Source organism: Bos indicus, chromosome 3, assembly GCF_029378745.1.
Source record: "Bos indicus isolate NIAB-ARS_2022 breed Sahiwal x Tharparkar chromosome 3, NIAB-ARS_B.indTharparkar_mat_pri_1.0, whole genome shotgun sequence".
NCBI lineage: Eukaryota > Metazoa > Chordata > Mammalia > Artiodactyla > Bovidae > Bos > Bos indicus.
The window spans coordinates 67,426,453-67,451,972 of NC_091762.1; the positions used below are offsets into that span (position 1 = coordinate 67,426,453).

Consider the following 25,520-nt stretch of genomic DNA (forward strand, 5'->3'; position numbering starts at 1 on the left):
AGTGAAAAGGTTTATATAATTAAGTAGGTTCATTGTCAGCACACAATGCCTGCATTTCTCCAACATTAGAAAGATATCCACTGGTGTGTAAATGTATCTGAGGTTGTCTTGGAAAGTGGCCCAATGTTTCTCTTCCATTACTCCCATCTTGAATGGCCTGGACTTTGAAAATATAGGTGTTGGTCAGAGTGAGTGTCAACACTCACCTGGGCCCCTTCAGGGGAGAAAGAGCTGAGGCGATCACGAGACTATGTCTAGAATGGCATGATCTCTCACAGTTAGGGCAGCCGGGCCTTGGAGTCACATGGGAATATTTCTCTATGTGAACCCAGCCTAGCTCATGAGTTGGGTGTTTTTTCTTCATAGTGGAAACTCAACCAAGTCTAGTGTGGGTTTTCTTAGTCTAATCTAGTGATTTCTGATAGTCAGAAATCTTGATGGTCCAGTTCTTTGTGTCCTTCTCCCAACTCCTATGTTAAATCCTAAAGGCCCATGTGATGGTATGGAGGTGGGGCCTTTGGCAGGTGTTGAGGTCATAAGGGTGGAGCCTTCATGAATAGGATTGTTGTTTAGTTGCTAAGTCTTGTCTGGCTTTTGGACTGTAGCCTGCTGGGCTCCTCTCTCCATGGGATTTTCCAGGCAAGAATACTAGAGTAGGTTTCCATTTCTTTCTCCAGGGGACCTTCCTGACCCAGGGATCTAACCTATGTTTCCTGGATTAGCAGGCAGATTCTTTACCATTGAGCCACCAAAGAAGCCCCGTGAATAGGGTTAGTGGTAAAGAATCCACTTGCCAAGCAGGAGATACAAGGGACGTGGATTCGATGTCTAGGTCAGGAAGTTCCCCTGGAGGAAGAAATGGCAACTCCAGTATTCTTGCCTGGAATATTCCATGGACAGAGGAGCCTGGTACTACATATCCATAGGACCACAAAGAGTTAGACAGGACTGAGCACACATTATATTACAAACTAATACATTAATAAGCATTATGTTATAAACCAACAACATAACATAATGAAGAGGTGAATAATTTAGAGTCAGACACGACTTAGGGGCTAAACAACAATAATCACAGTTAAGCTATTACCTATTACTTGGGGCCTCCCTGGTGGCTCAGAGGCTGCAGAGAGCTCCTGAGCCCCTTCCACCATGTAAGGACACTGTGAGAAGATGGATACATAGGAGCCAAGAGATGGGTTCTTGCCAGTCACTGAATCTGTTGATGTTCTGATCTTGCATTTCCTGTCTCTAGAACAGTGAGAAACAAGTTTCTGCTTTTTAGTCTATGCCATGTCCAAGCCCAAACGGACTTAGACAAGCTCAAAGTTCAGTCTCCAAGTCAGGGCTGTCTCCCGTTGGAGGGTTTTCTTTGCTCTTCCTCTAGTCCTAGTCTTGCCAGTGCTGTTGGGCCGTGAGGCGTCCCCTCTACCTTCCATTCAGCCCTGCTCTGGAGTCTCCAGCGGACCTCCTGATGCATTCCTCTTTCCCAGCTCTAACAAGCACCCACACTTTCTTTTCAGGCCTCCCTTGCACCACTGGGTACAGAGAAACATTCAGAACCTTTCCAGACCCACAGGAGCCCAGAGAAAGGGGGACTTTCAGGAGATGCACCCCTTTTCCCTGACCACTTCCTCCTATTTGTAAGGTTCTTTGCTTTTCAAAGGACAAGTCAAAACAAGGCACAAGGGACTATTTTCCTCCAAGATCTTCCAAACCCTAAGTCTGGGGGTTTTTCATACAGCTGCTCAACAACGCTCCCCCAAATCCAATTAACCCCAGGTTTCTCAAAGTGTGGTTCACAGACTCTGGTCCCCTGTTTTCATTACAGCACTAAGAGGTTATTTGCTTTTCACTGATGGTGAAAAAGCACTGGCTGTAAACCTGCAGTGCCAATAAAAGCCAATTATTCTAGTATTCTTCACCACCATAAACTCACAGTGAAAGAAAGAAAGAAAAAAAATTGCCAGTTTTACTTAAGAATGCTCTTGATGATGCAATGAAAAAGTTTAATGTGGACCCTTAAATACTTGTCACTGTAATATTTTGTGTGACAAAATGGGAAGACGTGTCGATACTTCAGCACACCAGGTACGTTTAATGGTTTTCTCAAGAAAAGCACCGTGTGATTGCTTGAGTTGTGGAACAAGCTGTTTTTTTAGTTGAACGCATTTTTCCCTTCTGAAAGACTGAATGACTGATAAAACTCTGGTTTTTCAGACTTGAGTATCTGGCAGACATTTTCTAGAAAAGTAATAAAGTAAGTTGGTCACTTCAAGGAAAACAACTGGCAGCATCTTTGTTAATAATAAAATCCAAGCTTTTGACCCTGGATCCACCACTTATTTGCAAATTACTTAACTCTCTGATGTCTTACTGGAAAAGTAGGATGGTGATAATATTCCAGAGAGTGGATACAAGTATTAAGCAAGATAACATTATAAAGCATTTTATACAGTGCCTGCTGTGTATTAAGTAAGTGTGCAATAAATATTGGTTTCTATTACAGCTCGATCAAGTTAAAATAATCAGATTTGGTTTCCATTTGTAATTTGACCAAATAGCCGTTAGTGACCAAATAACCAAAAATGTTAACCTGATCCCCAAGAAAATCCTTGCTAAGAATTAGATTTATTCTTGTTCTTTAATAAGAGGTCAACTGTGAAATCACAATAGACCACAGTAAAATGACAGGCATTGAGATAATAGATTTTAAGCAAAAATTCTCATTTGTCTAATCTTTCTCCAGGAAGTAAATAGGAAAAGTAGGGCAGTGGTTAGAAAATGCACAGAGTAACACAAAATATTACACAAGTACTTCCCAAAGCTTACTCTGTAAAAGCAGTGGATGAGCACCAATACCAAAATACACAAGGCCACCTGTGTTCCTGCTATCCTGAAAGCCACAGCCATTGAATGATGTCTTGATTATTATGCCAGTAGTCTGCTTATTTAACTTATATGCAGAGTACATCATGAGAAATGCTGGGCTGGAGGAAGCACAAGCTGGAATCAAGATTGCCGGGAGAAATATCAATAACCTCAGATATGCAGATGACACCACCCTTATGGCAGAAAGTGAAGAAGAACTAAAGAGCCTCTTGATGAAACTGAAAGAGAGTCAAAAAGTTGGCTTAAAGCTCAACATTCAGAAAACAAAGATCATGGCATCTGGTCCCATCACTTCATGGGAAATAGATGGGGAAATAGTGGAAACAGTGTCAGACTTTATTTTTCTGGGCTCCAAAATCACTGCAGATGGTGATTGCAGCCATGAAATTAAGACGCTTACTCCTTGGAAGGAAAGTTATGACCAACCTAGACAGCATATTAAAAAGCAGAGATGTTAGTTTGCCAACAAAGGTCCATCTAGTCAAGGCTATGGTTTTTCCAGTGGTCATGTATGGATGTGAGAGATGGACTATAAAGAAAACTGAGCACTGAAGAATTGATGCTTTTGAACTGTGGTGTTGGAGACGACTCTTGAGAGTCCTTTGGACTGCAAGGAGATCCAACCAGTCCATCCTAAAGGAGATCAGTTCTGGGTGTTCATTGGAAGGACTGCTGTTGAAGATGAAACTCCAATATTTTGGCCACCTGATGCGAAGAGCTGACTCATTGGAAAAGTCCCTGAGGCTGGGAAAGATTGAGGGCAGGAGGAGAAGGGGACACCAGAGGATGAGATGGTTGGATGGCATCACTGACTCGATGGACATGGGTTTGGGTGGACTCCTGGAGTTGGTGATGGACAGGGAGGCCTGGCGTGCTGCAATTAATGGGGTCGCAAGAGTTGGACACGACTGAACGACTGAAATGAACTGAACTGAACTGAAGTCTCTCACTTCACCTGTAACATGAGATGATTGTCCAAACTGAAGCACTTCTACCAAGGCTTTGGGTACAGATTAATGGGAATTTAGGCTATGTTACATTTGGGGAATAGGCAGGCCATGAAAAGCAGAGAAGAGTAAAAGAAGCCAAAATAGTTTGGATAATAGCAAGATAATGATTGAGACATTTATAAAAGAAAAAAGGAAAGAAATGTACCAGAAAAGGTTGTGAAAAACTGTAGGAGCCTGTTAATGGGATGTCATCTTTATGATATTTTTACATTTTCCCAATAATTTTCTGTTTTCGACAATGATTGCATCCCAGTCTTGTACATCAGCATTGTCCTTATATCTTGTTTGTGAGCAACCGTAGAATCTTTTTCAATCTTTTTGATCATCAGGCTTTATCCTGTGAGATCCCTTATCTAGTCTTTGGAAGGCATTTCTCTATAAATAGATACAGAATCCGTTCTTCATGAACAAAGAGGTTGTAATAGTCACACAACATTCAAAGGGCTAACAAGGTCCATCTTCGTCACTTTCCCTTTGGCCCAGACGGTACACTCTCCCTGAACACTTTTTTGACTCAGATGGCAGGCAGCGCAATTACTTGTCCCCACTTAAAACTATTTTGCAAATGAGCAAGAAATAGCCAGCTTGAGGATGGAGAGGAGTTGGTGTTGCTTGTTCTCTGTAAGAAGGCAGCAGCCATATGGTATAAGAAGTGTCTGATTAGGCTCACAATTAACCTAAAAGCTATCCTGCCAGAAGCAGCTACAACAGCAGCAACCTGTCTGTCAGTTCCAGTCCAGGAATTCTAACTGCTATTTCAGTTGTTATGGAAACTGACCACACTGCTTCCTAAAAAATTCATTGTTCCAGCAAATATTAGTCATTCTGGGGCATCTAAATGAGTGATGCAGACACAGGGATGGAGGAGCACAGAGGAGGAAGGCTAGAGATTAGAGAAGACCTCACAGAGACAGGCTTCCCTGGTGGCTCAGCTGGTAGAGAATCGCCTGCAATGCGGGACACCTGGGTTTGATCCCTGGGTGGGAAGATTCCCTGGAGAAGGGAAAGGCTACCCATTCCAGCATTCTGGCCTGGAGAATTCCATGGACTCTGTAGTCCATGGGGCTGCAAAGAGTTGGAGATGACTGAGTGACTTTCACTTCACACAGAGACCTGACTTCGGAGCAGAATTAGCCAGGGGAGAAGACATTTTAAGAGAGAGGACTGGCAAAAGTGAGGGAACTTCAAGAGATAATAGTGGTGCAGGTGGGCTTGGGGTTGAAGACTCGTGTGGGTGGAGTGGAAAAGGGGAAGACACGTGGAAAAGGGGAAGCTGACTCTTGTGGATTAAAGCTCATCAAAACTGTTATGGGTGTATCGATGGCATCCTGAGTATTTTTATGAGCTACAAATTGACCTGCAACAATACAGCCTTAAAATACCATCCTGCCATCTGCTGAGAAAGTACTGTTGACCCTTGAACAATGCGTGGGGTGCTATAGGGGTGCTATATGCCTCCCCACCCCCCGCCACACAGTTGACAATCCATGTATGACTTGGATTGTCAGTTCTCTGAATACTTTGTTCCTATGACTCCATGATTCCGAATCAGTGGATTTACCCAACCTGGGCTAGGTAATACTGTAGTATTTACTATTAAAAAAAATCAGTGCATAAGTGGTTCTGGGCAGTACAAAGCTGTGCTATTCAAGGCTTAACTGTATTTAGAACAAAGGTGTTAATTTTTAAGCAGAATCCAGTAAACAGCCTAGAAGAAGAACCATCTTTTTTTTCTTTTACTGCAGTTGCTTTGTACCTTCTACAGTGCAAACAGTAAGCTGAAATCTTTTTTTTTTTTTACTATAACAGTGACTGAATAACAAGTTGAAGTACAGGAGAGTTTGGTTGATATATATACATATAAAAACAAATCCTTTATTCAGGGAAGCAGTTCTTAGTGTGGTCTGTGGACCCTTGAGGGTCTTAAGGTTTGTCTGATGCCATATTTATATCATACTATTTCATTTTCTGAAGGGCACAAAGTTAGTAACAGGTGAGCTGAGATCTTTAGCTAGACCTGGCTAGATAGAAGCAGTATTTGAAAATACAATCGAAATTCAACTATAGTGCTAAACAACAGGTGAATCTGAAATAATATTATTCCCAGAGACAATAACAACAACCACAAAATATGCTGTACTATTTTTAAAAGCTTCTTTTTGTATTATTAAAAATACAGACTTCTATGTGATAGTAAAGACTCAATCTTTGGATTCCTGAACTTCAAGTTTAGAAAGTCTCCCCTCTTCCTATTTGGCCCCTAAGATAAAAGCTGAACAGAAAAAGTATAATTTATTGTGTATAGTCTAGATGCCGAGGTAATTAATTAAAATTTGTGTGGAAAGGGGAATTTCCTTCAAGATTGTGATGTGAGCTTCTCTTCAGTAAGGAGTAGATATAATGTGCTTCAAGTTTCTGAAAAGAATGTGGAGTAAGTGCAACAACAGTCCATCCAGCTCCCTGGACTAAGGTCAGCTAGAGACAAGCAGGTCAGAAACAAAACTCAGTTGAGCTTAAGAATTCTCAGCACTTAGACAACACTATTCTCTTGGCTAGAATTCTTCCTTTCACCTCCTACTAATCTTTTCAGTCACCCATCGCTTCTTTTAGTTGCTTGCTTAAATATCACTTCCACAGGGCCTTTCCTGATTACCCATTTTTTACCCCAAACACTCTACCTGACTTGTTCACTGTTTCAGCTCTTTGTTTCCTTCCTGATGCTTTTCAAGGTTTGTGATAATAATTTGATAAGTTCTCCTTTTCCTCTAAGATGGAAGATCTGTGATCCCTGCTCACTGTCCAGCACAGGCCCAATATTCAGTAAGTAGCTGGTGGCTGATTAAACATGGTGGACAGTCTGGGGTGGCAACCCACATAAATTGGTGGTGGGATGCGGAAGGCCCTGGAATGGGGAACTACAGCCATGGACCCTGATCTCCTTTCTGCCACCAGTTGTTAGAATGACATTGATCAAATCCCTTAAAGTCTCTGGGACTCAGTTTCCTCATCTGAAAATGAGGGAGATGTACTGAGAGATTTCCAAGGAAGCATCCTGACTTCAGAGTGTAAGATTCTAAGTATATCTGATTATTTTTCTAGGGTGCTGATAACTGTTGTTTTTTTTTTTCCCTACTCACTGAGGAGGTGTGGACCTTTTCATTATTTCTGAATATAAATAGGTATTTTCTGAAAAATGTACGGGTGGGTATATTAACTTTTCTGTAGACTTCAGGAACTAGAAGGAAAAGCATTAAGTTTTCGGAGGTTCTCTGACAATGCTTTGTCCTACTCTGTGTAGTTTTAATGCTGCACAACTAGACCCATTTATTCCCATGAGAAAACCTGGAAATCTGGCTCTCACACTAATTAGCTCTATGACCCTGGACAAGGTCCTTAAACTTCTGAGGCTCACTTTTCTTGTCTGTGTAATAGATATGTAATAGGGATGGATTGCCAAGCTATAGGATTGTGTAAGGATTAAAGGAGATAACTTGGAACTTGATAAGTGTTCAGAAAATGCTGGTTAAACCCGACTGAATGTTATCCCATAATGAGTTTCCCAATGAGTTTCATGAGAGCATAAAACCAACAAGATTGTTTTTGTTGTTAGCTACATGGAATGCAGGCTATGGTTATTAAGGTATATTTGAATGTGTGGTCACTGATGTATATAGTTCAGGGAGGAACAGGTCATTGTTCAAACAGGAAAGGTGTTAGATTTTAACAGACAGCATCCTCTTACCCATGGGATTATAATATATTTTATTATCATAGAACTAAATTCAGGAGTTTGCCATTCCTTAGACTCCTGCTTTGTCTCCGCTGAAAAGACACAAAGCCAGAGCAATATAAAACTGTATAAATGAGAGGAAAAATATGGAATCCTCAGGGGTATAATCTTGACTAAAAAAGGTGCAGGTCTTCAAAAACGGTTGAGAAATGAATAGTCTTCCTTCTGTACCACATTGTTATAATCAGAAGTTACAATTGAAAATTTGAGAGCTGTTACTCACCAATCATGAAAATAATTTTACACTTTTTCAAGTCTTCCATGAAACCTTTAAAATAAGAATAATTTAAGTTATACAGCAAGAAAAACTGTATTGAAACCCTGGTTTTATAATGTATAGTGTAGTATTATATAATATTCTATTCTGTATTATAGTATACAGTATTATCTATCTATCTGTCTGTATATATATACATATAGAATAGAGCATAGAGATGAAACAAAAATTACAAAGGTGGTGAGTGAGAACTCAATCTTGGGAGCCACTGCTTTAAGACAAAGAAATGATTAGGGATTTTTGGCAAAGTGCAAAACTCTATAGAGTCTGTGGAGCCCTAAAAGATTTCCAGTTGTCATGTGGTGTCAGGAGGTGTTTATTTATATACACAATGCTACATTTCGGCAGGAATCCACTGTTGAGTGAGTGAAAGGCCCAACTTCACCAGAGAGAGACAGAGGTAGAGAGGGGGCAGGTGGGAGGGGGAGAGAGTGGTGCGTGAAGAATTGAGTTCAGGGTAGAAGAGGAAGAAGACAAGGGAGAAAGAGCTGGAAATAGAAGCAAAAGGTGAACTTGGGGGTCTTTGCAACCATTTGTTTTTCACACTAAAGGGCTTTTTTTTTTTTTTAAATTAAACAGACGCTTCATTCTTTTTACAGAATAGCCCATGGTGATGGGAAAATTCTATATTATCTGGAGCCTTCCATTAAGGCAATGTGGGAGACCTGGGTTCGATCCCTGAGTTGGGAAGATTCCCTGGAGAAGAGAATGGCTACCCACTCCAGTATTCTGGACTGTGTAGTCCATGGGTTTGCAAAGAGTTGGACACGACTGAGTGACATTCACTTTCACTTTCATTAAGGCAGATAGAATAATGCTCTCAACATGTTGGGCCAAATAGTCATTTCAAGTTCTTCAGACTTTCAGTTTACTTTTTTTTAGTTTACTGTTATGGAGTTGAGCAACTTTTAATCTATTTATAATGTAGGAAAGTGGTTGCTATTATTATTACTATTAGTAGTATGGTTTTATGTTAGTCCGGTTTTAACAAACAATGATGATACATTCAGATAATGTGATCATTACAAATTAAGTTTATATGAAGTTTTTAATGACACGGGAACATGCTTACGTTATGATAAGCACAAAATATTGGAGATAATGTTTGTATATACACATGTATTCTCAGCTATGTAAAAGTAGGTATATAGACAATACACTGGAATAAAAATAAACCAGAATGTTAACTGTGATTATTTAGAGGTCATAAGGTTTTAGATGGCTCTTATTTTCTACCTTAAAAAATTTTCCACATGAATGTATGTTAATTCTGTAACCAGGAAAAAAGGAGACTTTATTCAGCAATCAGTCAATCCCTCTCCAGTTGGGACTGAGTTGATTATTTGCACTTGGCTCATGTTTAAGTGCCTTTTTCCCATGAATCACCATGATGTCATTGGGTGACTGCAATCGTCACATACTGCTCTTGCCATTATCATCAAATGACACTCTATCTACCTCCTCATGCTCATGGATCAGCAAGATTAGAGCTGGGGTTGTTTAGAAAGCCAATTCACTTACTTGTATGTGCTCACAGTCAATGTAAATATATTTCCATGGACCATAATTATAACAACATTTATTACAGAGTAGAAATGTTAGAAGGTAATTTTCCTAGAGCAATCATAAATGTTATCTTCTTTGGACAAAGTCAAATTTATGTTATTTTCTATTTCCAGTTCCATGTGGAGCTAATAACGGTTTTTTGTTTTTAGTTTTGGCAAGACTTTTAATGTGACAAAATTATGAAGTAGTATAATTTGGGTGATTCTTAGGTTGTATCCCAATGGCACACTACAGAGGAGCAACATTATGCAGGAAAAGGACTTTCACTTTCACTTTTTAGACTTAAAAGTCTAAAAAAGGACTTTTATTAGACATTCTTCTAATAAAATTTGAAGAATGTTGAATTAAAGTTAGCCAGTTCTCTTTCCTGCAGGACATGTGGGAGCCTTGCTGTGCTCTTATATATGTGAATCTTCCAAAGAGGATTGGGTGTTGTGTTTTTCAAACATTTTTACCAGTTACAAAGAGCATGAACTCTTTGAGCATCCTCTCTTCACTGAGCATCTTGGGGCTCATGTCCTCTGGGAGGTGAGGAAATATATCACTTAGTAAGGCATCACTTTGGTTCTTTACATGGACCAAGAGGGGAGAAATCCAGAATTCCAATCATAATCATGATCCCTGGCTGAGGGAAAAAAGTACATGCTCTTGGTAGGTTATTATCTCTTAGTGGTGTTTAATAAAAAAGATATGCTCAGAGCTACTAAAATGACAACTTTAGTCTGATCAGTAAAGGAAACTCACCTCCCATGGTGTCTTCTCCAAACACATTTAACTGGTCATCACCCTGTTTATTAAAAAAATCAAAATATTAGATGATAATACCAACAAGCATTGTGCTAAACTTCTTGCCGAGATGAATATACTTAACCTTCCAAACGGCTCTGTGAAAGAGGTACCATAACTGCCCACCTTTTACAGATGAAAACCATACTTATATCAAGAAGTTAGCTGCTCACAGTCACATAGCGAGGAACAAAGCCTGGGCTTCAACCTGGGCTGTTTGTGTCCAGAGTTAATGCTCCTTGTAACTGGTACAATATCATGCCTTCTTTTCCTTCGTGCATAACTACCTGTGGTCAGAAAAGCTGATGTAAAGAAGACAAAACCCTTAAGGACTTGAAGCTCACTGATAGGTGGAGTCACAGCTGCTTCACAAATAACTCCATGATTTACAGCTAGACTTAGCAAACTTTCTGGAAAGCACCAGAGAGTAAACATTTTCAGCATTGGGAGCCATGTGGTCTCACTATTTAGCCACCAGCCATACTTTGCTAATCCCGGAACGAAAGCATGAAATAAAGGAAGTTGGAATGACCAGATTTGATTGCCTCCCTTTAAAATTTTCATTTTCATTTTTAATCAAACAGTTACTCCATTCTCCTTATAGAAAAATACATGATGTTTGGGGAAAAATCCAGAAAGAAAATTTGTAAAATTGCATTGGTGATTAATGACTGGTGACCTGAATGAGAAGGAAGTCCAAAAGGGAGGGGATATGTGTATATGTATGGCTGATTCATTTTGCTGTACAGTAGAAACTAACACAACAATTTAAAGTAACTATACTCCAATAAAAATTAGTTTTAAAAGAGGTACTGGTGAGATTCCTCACTCCTACCTGTGTCTCCATACACCCCATTTTCTCACTTCCTCATTGCTTGTAGGTAACCACTCACAGGGTTTTTTTTTTTTTTTTTATCTTTCCATACACACAAAAGTTGATTTCCAGATATCTATGGATACACTTGAGTGTAAGTATAGAATCTTATCCCCTCCACTACACAGAAAGAAGCAAACATTACATGTGCACATATGTTTATAAAACACATGCTAATCTATGATAACACTATTCTTCCCTTTGCTTTCTCACTTATCAATATATTCTGGAGAAGTTTCTGTACCAGTACAGATGTTCTTGGTTACACAGTATTCTACCGTATGGAAGGTACCATAGTTGTTATTATTTCTAACTAGTTCTTTATTGATGGACCACTGAGTTGCTTGCAATCTTGGACTATTTTTCAAAAAGTAGAACAAAGAATAAACTCACATAAATGGCATTTCATATGTACATACTTGTAGGATAAATTCCCAGAGAGGGGGCTGTGCAAAGAATAAACATATTTATAAGCTGATAGATTTTCCAAACCATTCTCCCTAGAGATTGTATAGTTTTTCAGGGACAACCTTTGGCTCATGCTTTGCTCTGGCCTCTTGCCTCTAATTTGCTACGATATAGGAGTCAGTTAAATGAGGTTGCTGGGTTGCATTAACGCTCCATTTAGATAAACTGCCACAAAAGCACTTTGTCTGAAAACAGAGCGTTGCAATCCTTTTTTAGAACATACGCCTTCAGGGCAACTTTACTGCCTGTCTTCTTAGATTTGCCTGTGTATCCAGAGCTATTCCAGGTGAGAGAAGAAGATTCAATGGAGTGGTTATTCAAGGACACATTTACATTAATGAACTCCTTTCCATGAATAGAAAAAAAGTCTATTATTCCTCAGTGAGCCTCCCCCTACTTCTGTTATTGAGATCATTTCATTTTTCAGCTGAAAGTATAGGGATGGTATAATCCATTTCTACCATCCCCTGTCCCTATTTTACAGATGAGGAAATTGATAGTTAGTGGTCACGTGAGGGGTTCATGACCATGTCGTCATGTCCTTAGTGAGGCCAGGGTTGGGATGAAAACCACATCCCCTACCATATAGCCTGGCTAGTCCCATCAGCTTGGCTACCATCATGGATCTGTGAGTGTCCTGTTGCTCACCTGGCCAAGGGCTTCCCAGGTAGCTCAGCAGTAAAGACTCTGCCTGCCACTGCAGGAGACTCAGGTTTGATCCCTGGGTCAGGAAGATGCCCTGGAGAAGGAAATGCAACCCACTCCAGTATTCTTGCCTGGGACATCTCATGGACAGAGGAGCCTGGTGGGCTACAGTTTATGGAGTTACAAAAGAGTAGGACATGATTAAGGGACTGAGCGTGTACACACACAGTCACATAGTGAGGAGCAAAGCCTGGGCTTTCAGCCTGGGCTGTGTCCAGAGTTCATGCTCATGTAACTGCACCATCCCCCTGCAGCTTAAGGGCAGGCAGGGGTCTGGTTCCTCCCTCAAGCTGGGATGACTCTGGTGTAAGCTGCTCCCCAGTGGTCGCCTTGAGATCAAGCTGAAGCTAATACCCAGCTGTCCTCACTTGCGGCCCTCTCCTGCATCTGTTCCTCTCTCCCAAGAGCGCACCTAATATCACACTCACAAAAATCTTCATGGAAAGCTCTGCATCTAGGGAAGCCAACTTGAGACAGGGACCTAATTGAAGCAATTACAGTTCACACGTTTACCTAAGATACAGCTACACAGAAAGATGCTCAATAGCCTTTGGTGGAAAACGACTGTTTAATCAGACTCTAATTATTGCTTTCAAACAAACATTGAATATATTCAGGTAATGCTAAGAGGAGACCCTGAGTCCTCTCCTTCAACTTTTATTATTATTATTATTGAATTATTAGACTTAAACCCACCTTATATACCCAATTGTATCAGACATTTCTTGTGTCTGGCTATCATGCCTTGGGAGTTTGTTTAGGGTTAATCTGAATTCATAAAATAATGCACCAGGTTATACAAGGGCCTATCTGACCTCTATGTGGTCTCTTGAGTCTGACCTGTTTATATCCACAGCACTTATTCACAGCCTTCTATGCTGTTTGCCCAAATGCCTCAAATGAGCCCCAGCTTCATTTCCATGAGTGCACTGATAGTGAACAGGCGTCTGGGGGCATCGATACAACTGCCAAAAGCTCTCTCTCAGGAATGTGCTGCCTTGCACTCATTGACACGAAAGCCCAGGTGAATAGGATGTTTGGTTGGAGGGTGTTATTTTCCAGTGATGCTCAATAAACTTCATGATTCCAGTGTGAATCTTTTGTAGAAAAGATTTATTTGAACTCACACACACACACACGAGAAACAACTAGTGAAAGGCAACCACTTCTGGTTTTGGTGAAAAGATGCCATACAGCCTCCAGAGGCTCTAAGCCTTAGCTTCTTTCTTTTCAAATGCTAGGTGTGTTTTGCGTAAAAGCACTAATTTCAGAAAGTCAATTATATAAGGTTATGTAAATTATATAAGGTTATATAAAAGCTTTATATAAGCAAAATGTTAAATGAGCCCTAGGAGAAATGGCTGATAAGGTGTTCATATCCAGTTCCACTGTAGCTGCACCTCGATTGAGGTGTTCTTGGAGAAAACACAACCCACTGTTTCTGCCCTGGATGCCTGTGGGTGCCTCTTGGGGTTACAGCCTTTTACCTTGCTGCTGCTCCATCCACTCAACTCTTTGTCATCTGTAAGTCTGAATGCGTGGTTACGTGTTATAGGTAAGCTAGAATTTGGGGGCATGAAGAAGGATACCAAAACTGAACAAATTGACAAAAGAGACACTACAAATATAGGTACGGATTTATGTAAGTGCCATTTGTCACTCATGAGTATGGAGCCAAGACAAAGCCTGCGATGATACAGTTAATACTGGAGAAGGTGGGAAGAACTGCAGCAAAACCACTGGCCCCCCAAACCAACTCAGGTTGCCACATCTTTTTGTGCTAGATATTTGATAATAGGTTGGCAATTGCTGGTGAGAAATCCTGTTGAAGTGACACATTTAGAATGCCAGGAATGGACTGATGGCATTATGAGGAAGCTAGATTTGGACTACATGTGTGTTTTGGTCTCTATCTCTCTTCCCCAGTCATGCCAGATGCAGGAGGAGAGTAAAAGCAACCTGAATTCCACTTTGCTTCCCTCTGTGGATGTATAGGCAAGAAGCTACTTCTGCAAGGCTGGATGGATCCTGGTATTCTTTGTCAGAAGAGCAGCTATCTGGTGTGTGTGGATATTTTCCTTTTGGGTTGGTGCTCCTACATCTCCACCTTGAGGTATGGATGTTTTGTCATCCCAGTTCCTTGAATCATTGAATTTTTGGTTGGCAAGATCAAAATAGAACAACAGAGCTTCACAGATTTTCACCAGTCATAAGGCATTACGTTCGTTCTTCAACATGCTTTGATGGCAGCATGGTGTCTGTTCCTGGTTACGGAACCAGGGCATTGTCACAAGCAGATCATGTCATAAGATGAGGCTGTCACTTAAACAGTGCTTCACAGCTCTGGCAGCATTTCTACTGGTATGATCTCACTGGATCCTTGCTGCAACCCTGATAGGAATGATGCAACTGAGGTACTGTGGTACCGCTAGACTGGGATGTGTCAATACGTGAGATTCCATTGCTGCCCAGAGGTGGGCTGAGAACTGACTTCAGTGCCCTGATACCAAGCTAGATTCTACATCAGCATCCTCTTACTGTGGGAGTGGTCATGTCATCAGGTCCTCTACTGCCCCTCCTTCAGTAGATGGTGTTGATTTTTTAAAATATTTTTATGTGTATATGTATATATATATATATATATATATATATTATATATATATTTGGCTGTTGTGGTTCCTCCTTCCTGTGCAGGCTTTTCTCTCTCTAGTTGTGGGAAGTGGGGGCTACTCTAGTTGTGGTACGTGGGCTTCACATTGCGGCGGCTTCTCTTGTTGCAGAGCATGGGCCCTAGGGTGCCTGGGCTTCAGTAGTTGCGGTATTTGGGCTTAGTAGTTGAAGTTTCTGGGCTCCAGAGCACAGGCTCAGTAGCTGTGGTGCACGGGCTTTGGTGCTCCTTCCCAGATCAGGGATAGAACCCATGTCTCCTGCATTGGTAGGTGGATTCTTCTAACCACTAGGGAAGCCTGCCAATGTTGATTTTTAAAAATCCTTTTTGGGGACCACAAAACAAAACCTCCCCTGGGAAGGAGAGAGAAGTAGTAGGTCATTTGGGGAGTGTTTTTCTAGTTCCTGTTTGTCTTAAACAGTGTGTGTGTTTCATGGCATAAAGAATATGTGGGATTCAAGCTTCAAGTGGGATTACGAGAAAGAGGTTTTACATAACAATAAAATGGCACAGTGAGTAATTGTTTGCTCCAAAATTCACAAATATTGTAAGGAAAAAAATATTTTCTTTCTCTGGCACTGAGCACAGATACCAATCTAGTTTTTTTTTTTTTTTTTTTTTTAATCTAAGAAAATGGATTTCAAAGAGATTCTGTAGTTTCTGAGACAGTATGAGGATGCATCTTTTCTAACCTTTTCACACTTTAACTAGTACTATGTAGATCATCTACGTTCTGGGAAAATCATAAAAGCTAGCATGTGAGGATTTTTTATTTAAATTTGTCTAACGACACTATCTCTGCTTATAAGAAGCAACGGCAGTGAAGCAAGGCTGGGGTTGAGGCACAAAAATGTGCTGGAGTTCTCAGAAGGGTTCATCTCACTGAGAACCAGACTCTTAACAGGAAGAAAGAATAATTTAAAAAGAACAACCAAAATAGTATCGTTTCCCCATTTTGGGACCTGAAAATGAGATTTTTTGGATTATTTTTCTCCATGCCACTCAAGGAACAAAAGCAACCAAAGCACCTCACAGGAACAATTTTTAAAATGGTTATTGGAACTGCTATTTGGGTGGCTATTGGGGTGTTTTTAACATGTGTGATCTCATTTGATTCCCTAGAAGACACTAGGAGGTACGCAGGTTTGCTATTTCCCATTTTTCAGATAGGGAAACTCAGGCTCAGAAAGCTTAGGTGGACTGTGCAGGAGGCTACAGCCAGTGGGGTTTCCTGATGCCCCAGCCCATGTTCTAGCCCCTCTCCTGCTGCCCAGAAGGAGCGTGATGACTTGTCCGTGTGTCAAGTGAGGAGGACAGAGCGTATCGAGCGACTTCACTACACGAGGGTAGGGAACACTCGTCATGTCACATGAATAGGCACGAAGGTAGATTCATTTGCTAAAAGAGGGACTGAAGCTGGATTCTGCTTAAGTGATTTGGAAGTGGAACTCTCAAGTTTTACTGGGAGAACTGTGAATGCAGTTTTGAAATAACTCAGACCTTCAGCTGGAGAATACTGGAAAATGGAACATAGCTTTATTGTATCAGCAGGAGGAAGGGAAACTGGTCCTTGAGAAATGCTTTGAGTGTTTACAGTTCTTTTCTAAAGCATGTTTTCATTTAAAATAATGTGCAATTTAAAAAAAAAAAGTATGAGAAGTGGTATGTAATTTAGTTGCACCCAAGAATTTATTTTACAGCAAGTTCCATTTCTCTTTCACTGAAGTCTACACAATTAGAGGTCTGCTTGTTGTGGAAGTACTTGTATAATTGAGTAAACAAGGAGGGAAAAATATAGGGGATGTGAGTTTAGCCTTTTTCCCATCTTACTAAATTGCAGTCTCTCTACATGAACTACTTTAAACAGTGGTTTACAGATCTAGTTCTTGAGGAGGAATGGTATTTTCTTTGTTTAGGTATAAATTGAAATGTTGGTGTCTCTAATAAGAAATTTTAAAGAAAGAGGCTTTTTCCTGATGTTTTTCTATAAGTTCCTGTTTTCATCAGCTCAAAAATATGTCCAACTCAAGTCATTGCTGGAAGACCATGGAGGAAACACTTGGTCTTGGTTTCACACTCCAGACATGGTCCCAGGGTTGTGCAAGGCTGGTTGTTCAAAGAAGGGAGTCAAGTTCTCATCCTGATTTCATTTCAAGTGACTGTTGACCATAAAGTCACACCTGACTAGAGTCTTACCAAGGAGAGTTATTTGGTCTTTACCACTTTTGTCTTACCTGCCTTAACTGCCTTCTGAGAAATCTTACCACCTTAGCTGCCTCCTGAGAAATCTGTATGCACGTCAAGAAGCAACACTTAGAACTGGACATGGAACAACAGACTGGTTTCAAATTGGGAAAGGAGTATGTCAAGGCTGTATATTGTCACCATGCTTATTTAACTTATATGCAGAGTACATCATGCAAAACACCAGGCTGGATGAAGCACAAGCTGGAATCAAGATTGTTGGGAGAAATATCAATAACTTCAGATACACAGATGACACCATCCTTATGGCAGAAGCGAAGAAGAACTAAAGGGCCTCTTGATGAAAGTGAAAGAGGAGAGTTTAAAGGCTGATTTAACACTCAACATTCAGAAAACGAAGATCATGGCATCTGGTCCCATCACTTCATGGCAAATAGATGGGGAAACAGTGGAAACAGTGACAGACTTTATTTTTGAGGGCTCCAAAATCACTGCAGATGGTGACTGCAGCCATGAAATTAAAAGATGCTTACTCCTTGGAAGAAAAGTTATGACCAACCTAGACAGCATATTAAAAAGTAGAGATGTTACTTTGCCAACAAAGGTCCGTCTAGTCAAGGCTATGGTCTTTCCAGTAGTCATGTACAGTTGTGAGAGTTGGACTATAAAGAAAACTGAGCACCGAATAATTGGTGCTTTTGAAGTGTGGTGTTGGAGAAGACTCTTGAGAGTCCCTTGGACTGCAGGGAGATCGAACTAACCCATCCTAAAGGAAATCACTCCGGAAGGACTGATGCTAAAGCAGAAGCTCCAATATTTTGGCCACCTAATGTGAAGAACTGACTCATCGGAAAAGACCCTGATGTTGGGAAACATTGAAGGCAGGAGGACAAGGGGACGACAGAGGATGAGATGGTTGAATGGCATCGCCGACTCGATGGACATGAGTTTGAGTAAGCTCCGGGAGTTGGTGATAGACAGGGAGGCCTTGCATGCTGCAGTCCATGGGGTCGCAAAGAGTCGGACATGACTGAGCGACTGAACTGAACTGAACTTTTGTCTTCTGATTCTTTGTATAAAAGAAATAGAATGGCAAAGCTTAGAGTCAATCATTGGACACTATAGCGACACTAGTCTCTCTTGAGTACTTTTGTGCTGCGGTGCTATGAGGTTACAACTGTTATGAGACAGTCTCAGCAAAATGGACAATCAGGTTAATTATCAGAATAAAACATGCCAATGGCACCCCACTCCAGTACTCTTGACTGGAAAATCCCATGGATGGAGGAGCCTGGCAGGCTGTAGTCCATGGGGTCGCTAAGAGTCGGACACGACTGAGCGACTTCACTTTCACTTTTCACTTTCATGCACTGGAGAAGGAAATGGCAACCCACTCCAGTGTTCTTGCCTGGAGAATCCCAGGGACAGCGGAGCCTGGTGGGCTGCCGTCTATGGGGTTGCACAGAGTTGGACATGACTAAAGCGACTTAGAGGCAACTTAGCAACATGTGTGTTTATGCATTTTCTAAGGAGAAAAATATTGCCCGGGGTCATCATCCTTTGTCTCACTATCCTTCTGTCAAAGGGGCTTCTCAGGCAGCACTAGTGGTGAAGAATCTGCCTGCCAATGCAAGAGACTCTTGTTCAATCCCTGGATCAAGAAGATCCCTTGGAGGAGGGCATGGCAAGCCACTCTAGTATCCTTGCCTGGGAAATTCCATGGGCAGAGGAGCCTGGCGGGCTACAGTCCACAAAGCCACAAACAGTTGGACAAGACTGAGTGACTGAGAAGTACACAGCTTTCTGTTAAAAGGAAGTAAGGCTGGGAGATGGCAGATCTGGATGGGGTGAGCAAGTGGAGGCTGGAAGGACTCCTTGCTAACTCCTTCTGGTTCCTCTTCCTTCTGAGTCCTCTGCTTGTCACAGATGTGCCTCCTGCTTTCTCAGTGATCTGAAGCATTTCATGTTTATCACTAACACAGACACAACAGCTTTCCAGGGACCATCCACACACCCACAGTCCAGCTCTGACCTTGCCTCAACTTCTCTCACTTTTGTTATAATCCACCTGAACGTCTGTGTTCAATTCCTTGAGGTTTTAGGGGTTAAGGTTGGGTGAGGAGTGGGACACAGTTAGTGATCGCTGAGCACAGAGCAAAGAGGAGCTGAAGGTGACCTCCCAGCTGGAGACAGAAATCAAAGAGGCAGGTTGAAAGAAGTGTTCGTTTCATTAGAAACACTCCTTGGACCTGAAACCATTAGGCTATAGAGTCTACAAGTCCCAGGAAGGGCTTAGGAAGAGAGTAATGTGGAGAGACTGTGGGGCACTTGCTATCTATAGCTGGTATCTACAACTTGGATAAATTTCATGTTGTTTTGCCCAAGCAACTCTATATAAGACAAATGAGTCTTAATTTTCCTAGAACTTGACTCATTTAATCTGGCCTCTGACTCCCTGCTTACTATGTTTGCCCAGCCTGAAATGGCTTCCCTTTGCCCTAAGTTTTTTTTTTCTTTGACTCTGCTATGAGGCATGTGAGCTCTTAGTTCCCCGAAACCTTGCCCCCTGCATTGGAAGAATGGAGTCTTAACCACTGGACCATCAGGGAAGTCCTGCCTAAGTTTGTTAATTGATATATTCTGCCTGTCCTTCCATTTCCTCTCCTCCCTGAGCCCTCTCCAGTCACTGCTCTATCAGCAAACTCCAGGTACATGAGTCATTTGACCCAGAGCATCTGTGCATGGTAAGAACAGTGACAAGAGCGGGTAACATTTTTTGGAACACTTGTTACATGCCGGGCACAATGCTGAGCACTTAACAAGAATGACCTTGTTTAACTTTAACTGCATCATTTTATGTGCAGGATTCATTTTCACAATAACCCCCTTGAAGATAGGGGGCCGTCTTTTATCTTTTTTGTACCCCCAATGACTGAGATGGAGCTGTGCAAAGTAAAGATTTCTAAGTGATAAATACAGTAAGTCAGTTTTTTTTCTTTAAGAACAGTCATATAAAAGATATAATGTATAGAACTCTCCAGAAAGAAAGGCAGAAGGTGCCTCAGTTAGTAAAGAATCTTCCTGCCAGTGCAGGAGATGTGGGTTCACTCCTTGGATCAGGAAGATCTCCTGGAGGAGGATATGACAACCCACTGTGGTATTCTTGCCTGGAACATCCCATGGACAGAGGAGCCTGGCTGGCTACAGTCTGTGTGGTCACAAAGAGTTGGACATGACTTGGCGACCAAATCACCACCACCACATATTTAATTGGAATTATAGAAGGGCAGAAGTAAGGTAAGGAAGAAAGGATTAAATGTCTAAGATTCAGAGCTGTCCAATTGTGGAAGGGTTGATTTGGAAGGTGGAGAGCCCCCAGCATCAGGAGTATTCAAGCAGATGAGAAATAACTGTCTGCCAGTGAAGAGATTCTTAGACCTTGTAGGAGGTCAGACTAGATGCCATCTAAAGCAGCACCCAATGCTGACACTTTACTGTTCATTCAACAATCCTACAAATATTTATTGAGCTCTGTGGTAGACAGAATGATGTCCACATCCTCAAAGATGCCCACTGCCTAATTCTTGGAAGCTGTGAATACATTATCTTACATGGCAAATGTGTCTTTCAGATATGTTTAAGTTAAGGCTCTTGAGATGGAGAAATCATCCTGGTTTATCTGAGTGTATCTAATATAACCACAAGGATCCTTATAAGGGAGAGACAGGAAGGTCACAATCAGAGAGGATGTGATTCAGAAGAAGACGTCAGAGAGATGCTATTGCTGGAAGAAGCCTACAAGCCAAGAAATGCGGGCAACATCTAGAAGCAGAAAGAGGTAAGGAAAAGGATTCTCTTATAGTTCTTCCAGGAGTGTTACTTAGTGGCACCCTGATTTTAGCCCAGTGAACCCATTTTGGATTTCTGACCTCCAGAAATGTAAGGTGACAAATTTGTGATATTTTTAATCTACCAAGTTTGTTACAATAGTAATGTGTGCCCAGTCATGTCTGACTCTGTTTTTGAGACCCTATGAACCATAACTCCAGAATCCTCTGTCCATGGGATTCTCTAGGCAAGAATACTGGAGTGGGTTGCCACTCCAGGGGATCTTCCTGCTAAGGAATCGAACCCACGTCTCCTGCATTGCAGACAGATTCTTTACTGCCTATAGCAGCAACAGGAAATGAACACAAGCTCCTTCTACATGCTAGGAACTGTCCTAGATGTTGGGAATGTAATAGTAAATAAATAATCTTGACTTACTGAGTATATTAGGTGTTTGAGTTTGTAACAAAGCGTTACAAATGCTGTTTATCCATGGAAACATTTATTCGAGCAGGATTCTATATGGAAGAAGAATGGAGCTACCTCTTAGTGGAGGTAGGATGGGAGGCACTGGAGTCCTGCCAGGGCCACCTCTTCTGCCCTCCTCCCAACCTCCCTTGGCAGACAGTCCTTGATCCCTACTCAACAGCCCACCTTCTTTCAGGCAGAGCCAGCTCCCTCTTCAGATGCTGAAAATGCCAAATACTTGCTTTCCCATCCTCTGCATTATGGGCATGGGCCTGTGACCAATTCTAGGTCAAAAGGGTGTGAAAAAGCAATCTTTTTGGGGGGCAGGGGAGGCTTCAGAGGACAGATTTTCTCCCTATTAAGACGAGAGAACGACATGCATGGGGAAATTCACTTCATATCCATTCCATTTTTGCATATGGTTGTGTGAGGAAGCACTATTTGAAGGGACAATTGTGCGACCTTGAAGGGAGATGCTACTCACAGGCTGAGGAGGGCAGATGGGAAAGAACCAGCCTCCTGGCGGACTCTAGTTCAGTACTCTAAGAACTTGGCTGTGGGACAGGCCTGGCATGAGCATGTGCTAAAACTGGCAGTCTCACGGTTTTTGGGAAGGATGCTTTGTTGCTGCCATTCTTGCTTTTTATTACACATTATGATTCCTTCATGTTCCTTATTATCAACTTAATTTGTTGTGAGTTGTTTACGTAATGCTACTCTGTGTGGTAATAGTTCTTTGCATCGACAAAAATGGCTCTTTGAGGACAGACTAAGCTCAGCAATTTCGATAGTTCACAGATGAACCTCCAGACTACTGCAGGCACAGAATCTGTGTGTCTAGACACCCCAGTGTGCTGGCACAATAACACCCCAATGTGCAGGGTTAGTTTTTGGGGTGAAAGTACTAACAGGCGAGTTACGTAGGCAGTGGAGATGTTTTTTTAACATTTATTTATTTGTTTATTTGGCTGTGCCAGGTCTTAGCTGTGGCATGTATGATCTTTTGCTGTAATGTGTGGGCTTCTCTAGTTGTGGGCACAGGCTTTGTTGCCCTTTGGCATGTGGGATCTTAGCTCCTGACCAGGGATTGAACCTGTGTCCCCTGCATTGCAAGGTGGATTCTGAACCACTGGAATGCCAGGGAAGTCCTGGAGATGATTTTTAAAAAAGCATTTCAGTGCATTCTAAACCCTGAAATAACACTTCCATCATTTTATCATATTGGTTATAACAATAACTACATTTATTGGGCATTATCTCACTTAATTTTCTCATCACATCAGCTTATTGAAAAAGGTGCCACATGCCATGGGGGTAACAAAGTCCATGGGCCACAACTACTGAAGCCCCGAATGCCCTAGAGCCCGTGCTAGACAAGAGAAGCCATAGCAGTGAGAAGCCTGCTCACCGCAACTAGAGAAAGCCCATGTGCAGCAGTGAAGACCCTGCACAGCCCCCTCCCCGCAAAATTAAAAATTATAGCTTCTAAATGTGCCATTAAAATAAGAAAATTCAAAACCACAGAGACAAATTATGGGGTTTGGATTGTTTGTATCCATATGGTGTTTTTTTCCCTGCAAATTCAAAAACTGTTTTGGAATCACCATATATTGGCTGAGTTTTTTGTTAAATAATTATTTTATATTAAAAATGACTTTTACCTATGAATTTTTTTTTATTGAAGTTCAGTTGACATATAACATTAGAGTAGTTTCAGGTGTACAATGTAATGATTTGATATTTGTATTTATTGCAAAATGATACTATAATAAATCTAGTTAGCATTTGTCACCATAGTGAAAATAACTTATAGGATGTACTCACTTAGCAACTTTCAAGTATGCAATATAGTGTTATTAACTATAGTCACCATGCTAAACTTTACATCCCTATTACTTACTTATTCTCTAACTGGAAGTTTGAATCTTTTGATCCTACCTCATATCTCTGGCAACCACCAATCTGTTCTCTGTATCTATGAATTCGCTTTTTGATTCAGCATATAACTAAAGTCATATAGTACTTGTCTTTCTCCGTCTGGTTTATTTCACTTAGCACAATGCCCCCAAGGTTCATCCTTGTTACAAATGAGAAGATTTTCTTCTTTTTTATATATACATTCATTTTCTTTCTTCTTTTTTTAGTATATACATTCATTTTCCTAATCCACTCTTTCTACCTATACATATTGAGGCTACAAAAACACTTTAAATTTTTTCTAGTCTTGTGCCTCAAATATATTTGCCCTCTCTTTTCTAGCATGCGGTAGTTCTCAAGTGTTGCTATCAAAGAGAAATATCATGTGCTGAGCTCCTGCCAGGCACTATAGCAGATGCTTTCACGGATACCTCATTATTCTTATGCTAATACCATGAAGCAGCTTTACTACCCTCCATTTACGAGTGCAAAAATTAAGGCTCTGAATATTTTAGTTTATAATTTTATTGCCTTCAAAAGAGGGAAAAGGCATATTGGTTGTTAAAAATAATTTAGTAAAAATTTTTTATTGGAGTGTCATTGATTTACAGTGTTGTACTAGTTTCAGGTATATAGCAAAGTGAATCAGTTATGTATACACATAAACCCACTCTTTTGTAAAGATTCTTTCCCCATATAGGCCATTACAGAATATGGCCTGTGCTATACATCAGGTCCTTATTAATTATCTAACTACAGTTGTAGTGTTTATTGTTACAAGATAATTTCGCTGTTGGTCCTTTTCTGCATCATCATGTCAGTCTGTGATAGGTTAGTGGCAGCTGCAGCCTCACATGTTCACTCTTGCCTGCATTCTTGCCCTTCATATCCTCTCCTTGAGAGGTGAGTCTTATTCTGCAGCCTTGAATCTGTGCCAGTTGGCCTAGCTTTAGCCAACAGATTGAGGAAGAGATGCTGGTGTGCCATTTCTGAGGCTACACTTTGAGAACCTGGCATGCTTCCACATTCTCCCTTGCCCTTCCCCTCACCATGAGGGTAAATCTGAGGTAACCTGTCTGAGGATGGGACACCATGTGGAACAGTTCCATTCATCCCAGAGAGGCCATCCTAGACCAGCCGGGCCCAGGCTGACCCGGCAGCTGAACAGTTAGAGTTCTGTAAAGAAACAGAACCAGTAGGATGTAACTCCACCTATGTATCTCTATCTCCAGCAGAGATTTACTACAAGGAATTAGCTTACATAACAGTGGGGGTGGTTAGGCAGCTCTAAAATCTAAGGGACAGGTTGGCAGGCTGGAAACTCTAGGGCAGGAGGTGACACTGGAGACCACAGAATCTCCTTTTCCTCAGGGAAACCTCAGTTTTGCTCTTAAGGACTTTCAACTGATTGTATGAGGCTCACCCCTATTATCAAGGTTAATCTCACTATTGGTGAGAATGTAAATTGGTGTGGCCACTATGGAAAACAGTATGGAGGGACCTCAAGATATAAAAATAGGATCACTATACAATCCAGCAATTCTACTTTGGGGTTTTTATATGAAGGAGATAAAATCACTCTCTTGAAGAGATACTGCACTCCTATGTTTATCATGGCATTATCCACAATAGCCAAGATAAGGAAACAGTGTCACTGTCCATTGATAGATGAATAGACAAAGAAAATGTGGTATATACTCAAAATAGAATATTATTCCCTATAAGAAGAAGGAAGTCCTGCCATTTGCAACAACATGGATGGATCTTGAGAGCATATGCTAAGTGAAATAAATCAGAGAGAGAAAGACAAATACTGTATGATCTCACTTATATATGGAATCTAAAAAAAAAAAACCCACTAATAAAGAGAACAGACTGGTAGTTGTCATAGTAGGATGGATAAAATGGGTGAAGACAAAAGTCAAAATTTTCAGCTCTAAGATAAATAAGCCCTGAAGACGTATATACAGTAACAATATTGAATTTCTCTTTGACAGATACTAAGAGAATAGATATTAAATGTCATCACAAAATAAAACTGTTACCTATGTGTGGTTATGAATGTT

At 41.0% G+C, this 25,520-nt stretch overlaps 1 protein-coding gene across 3 annotated transcripts in view; it reads right to left on the reverse strand.

Moving 5' to 3' along the window:
• The window catches only part of AK5 (adenylate kinase 5), a 255,871-nt gene that overhangs the window by 57,265 nt on the left and 173,086 nt on the right, over positions 1–25,520 (reverse strand). For all 3 annotated transcript variants that reach the window (XM_070786293.1, XM_019957245.2, XM_019957244.2), the window contains 2 exons: positions 10,280–10,322; positions 7,916–7,960 (listed from right to left, as the gene is read on the reverse strand). In XM_070786293.1, the coding sequence (XP_070642394.1) occupies positions 7,916–7,960; positions 10,280–10,322 (88 nt within the window). The remainder of the gene's footprint in view (positions 1–7,915; positions 7,961–10,279; positions 10,323–25,520) is intronic.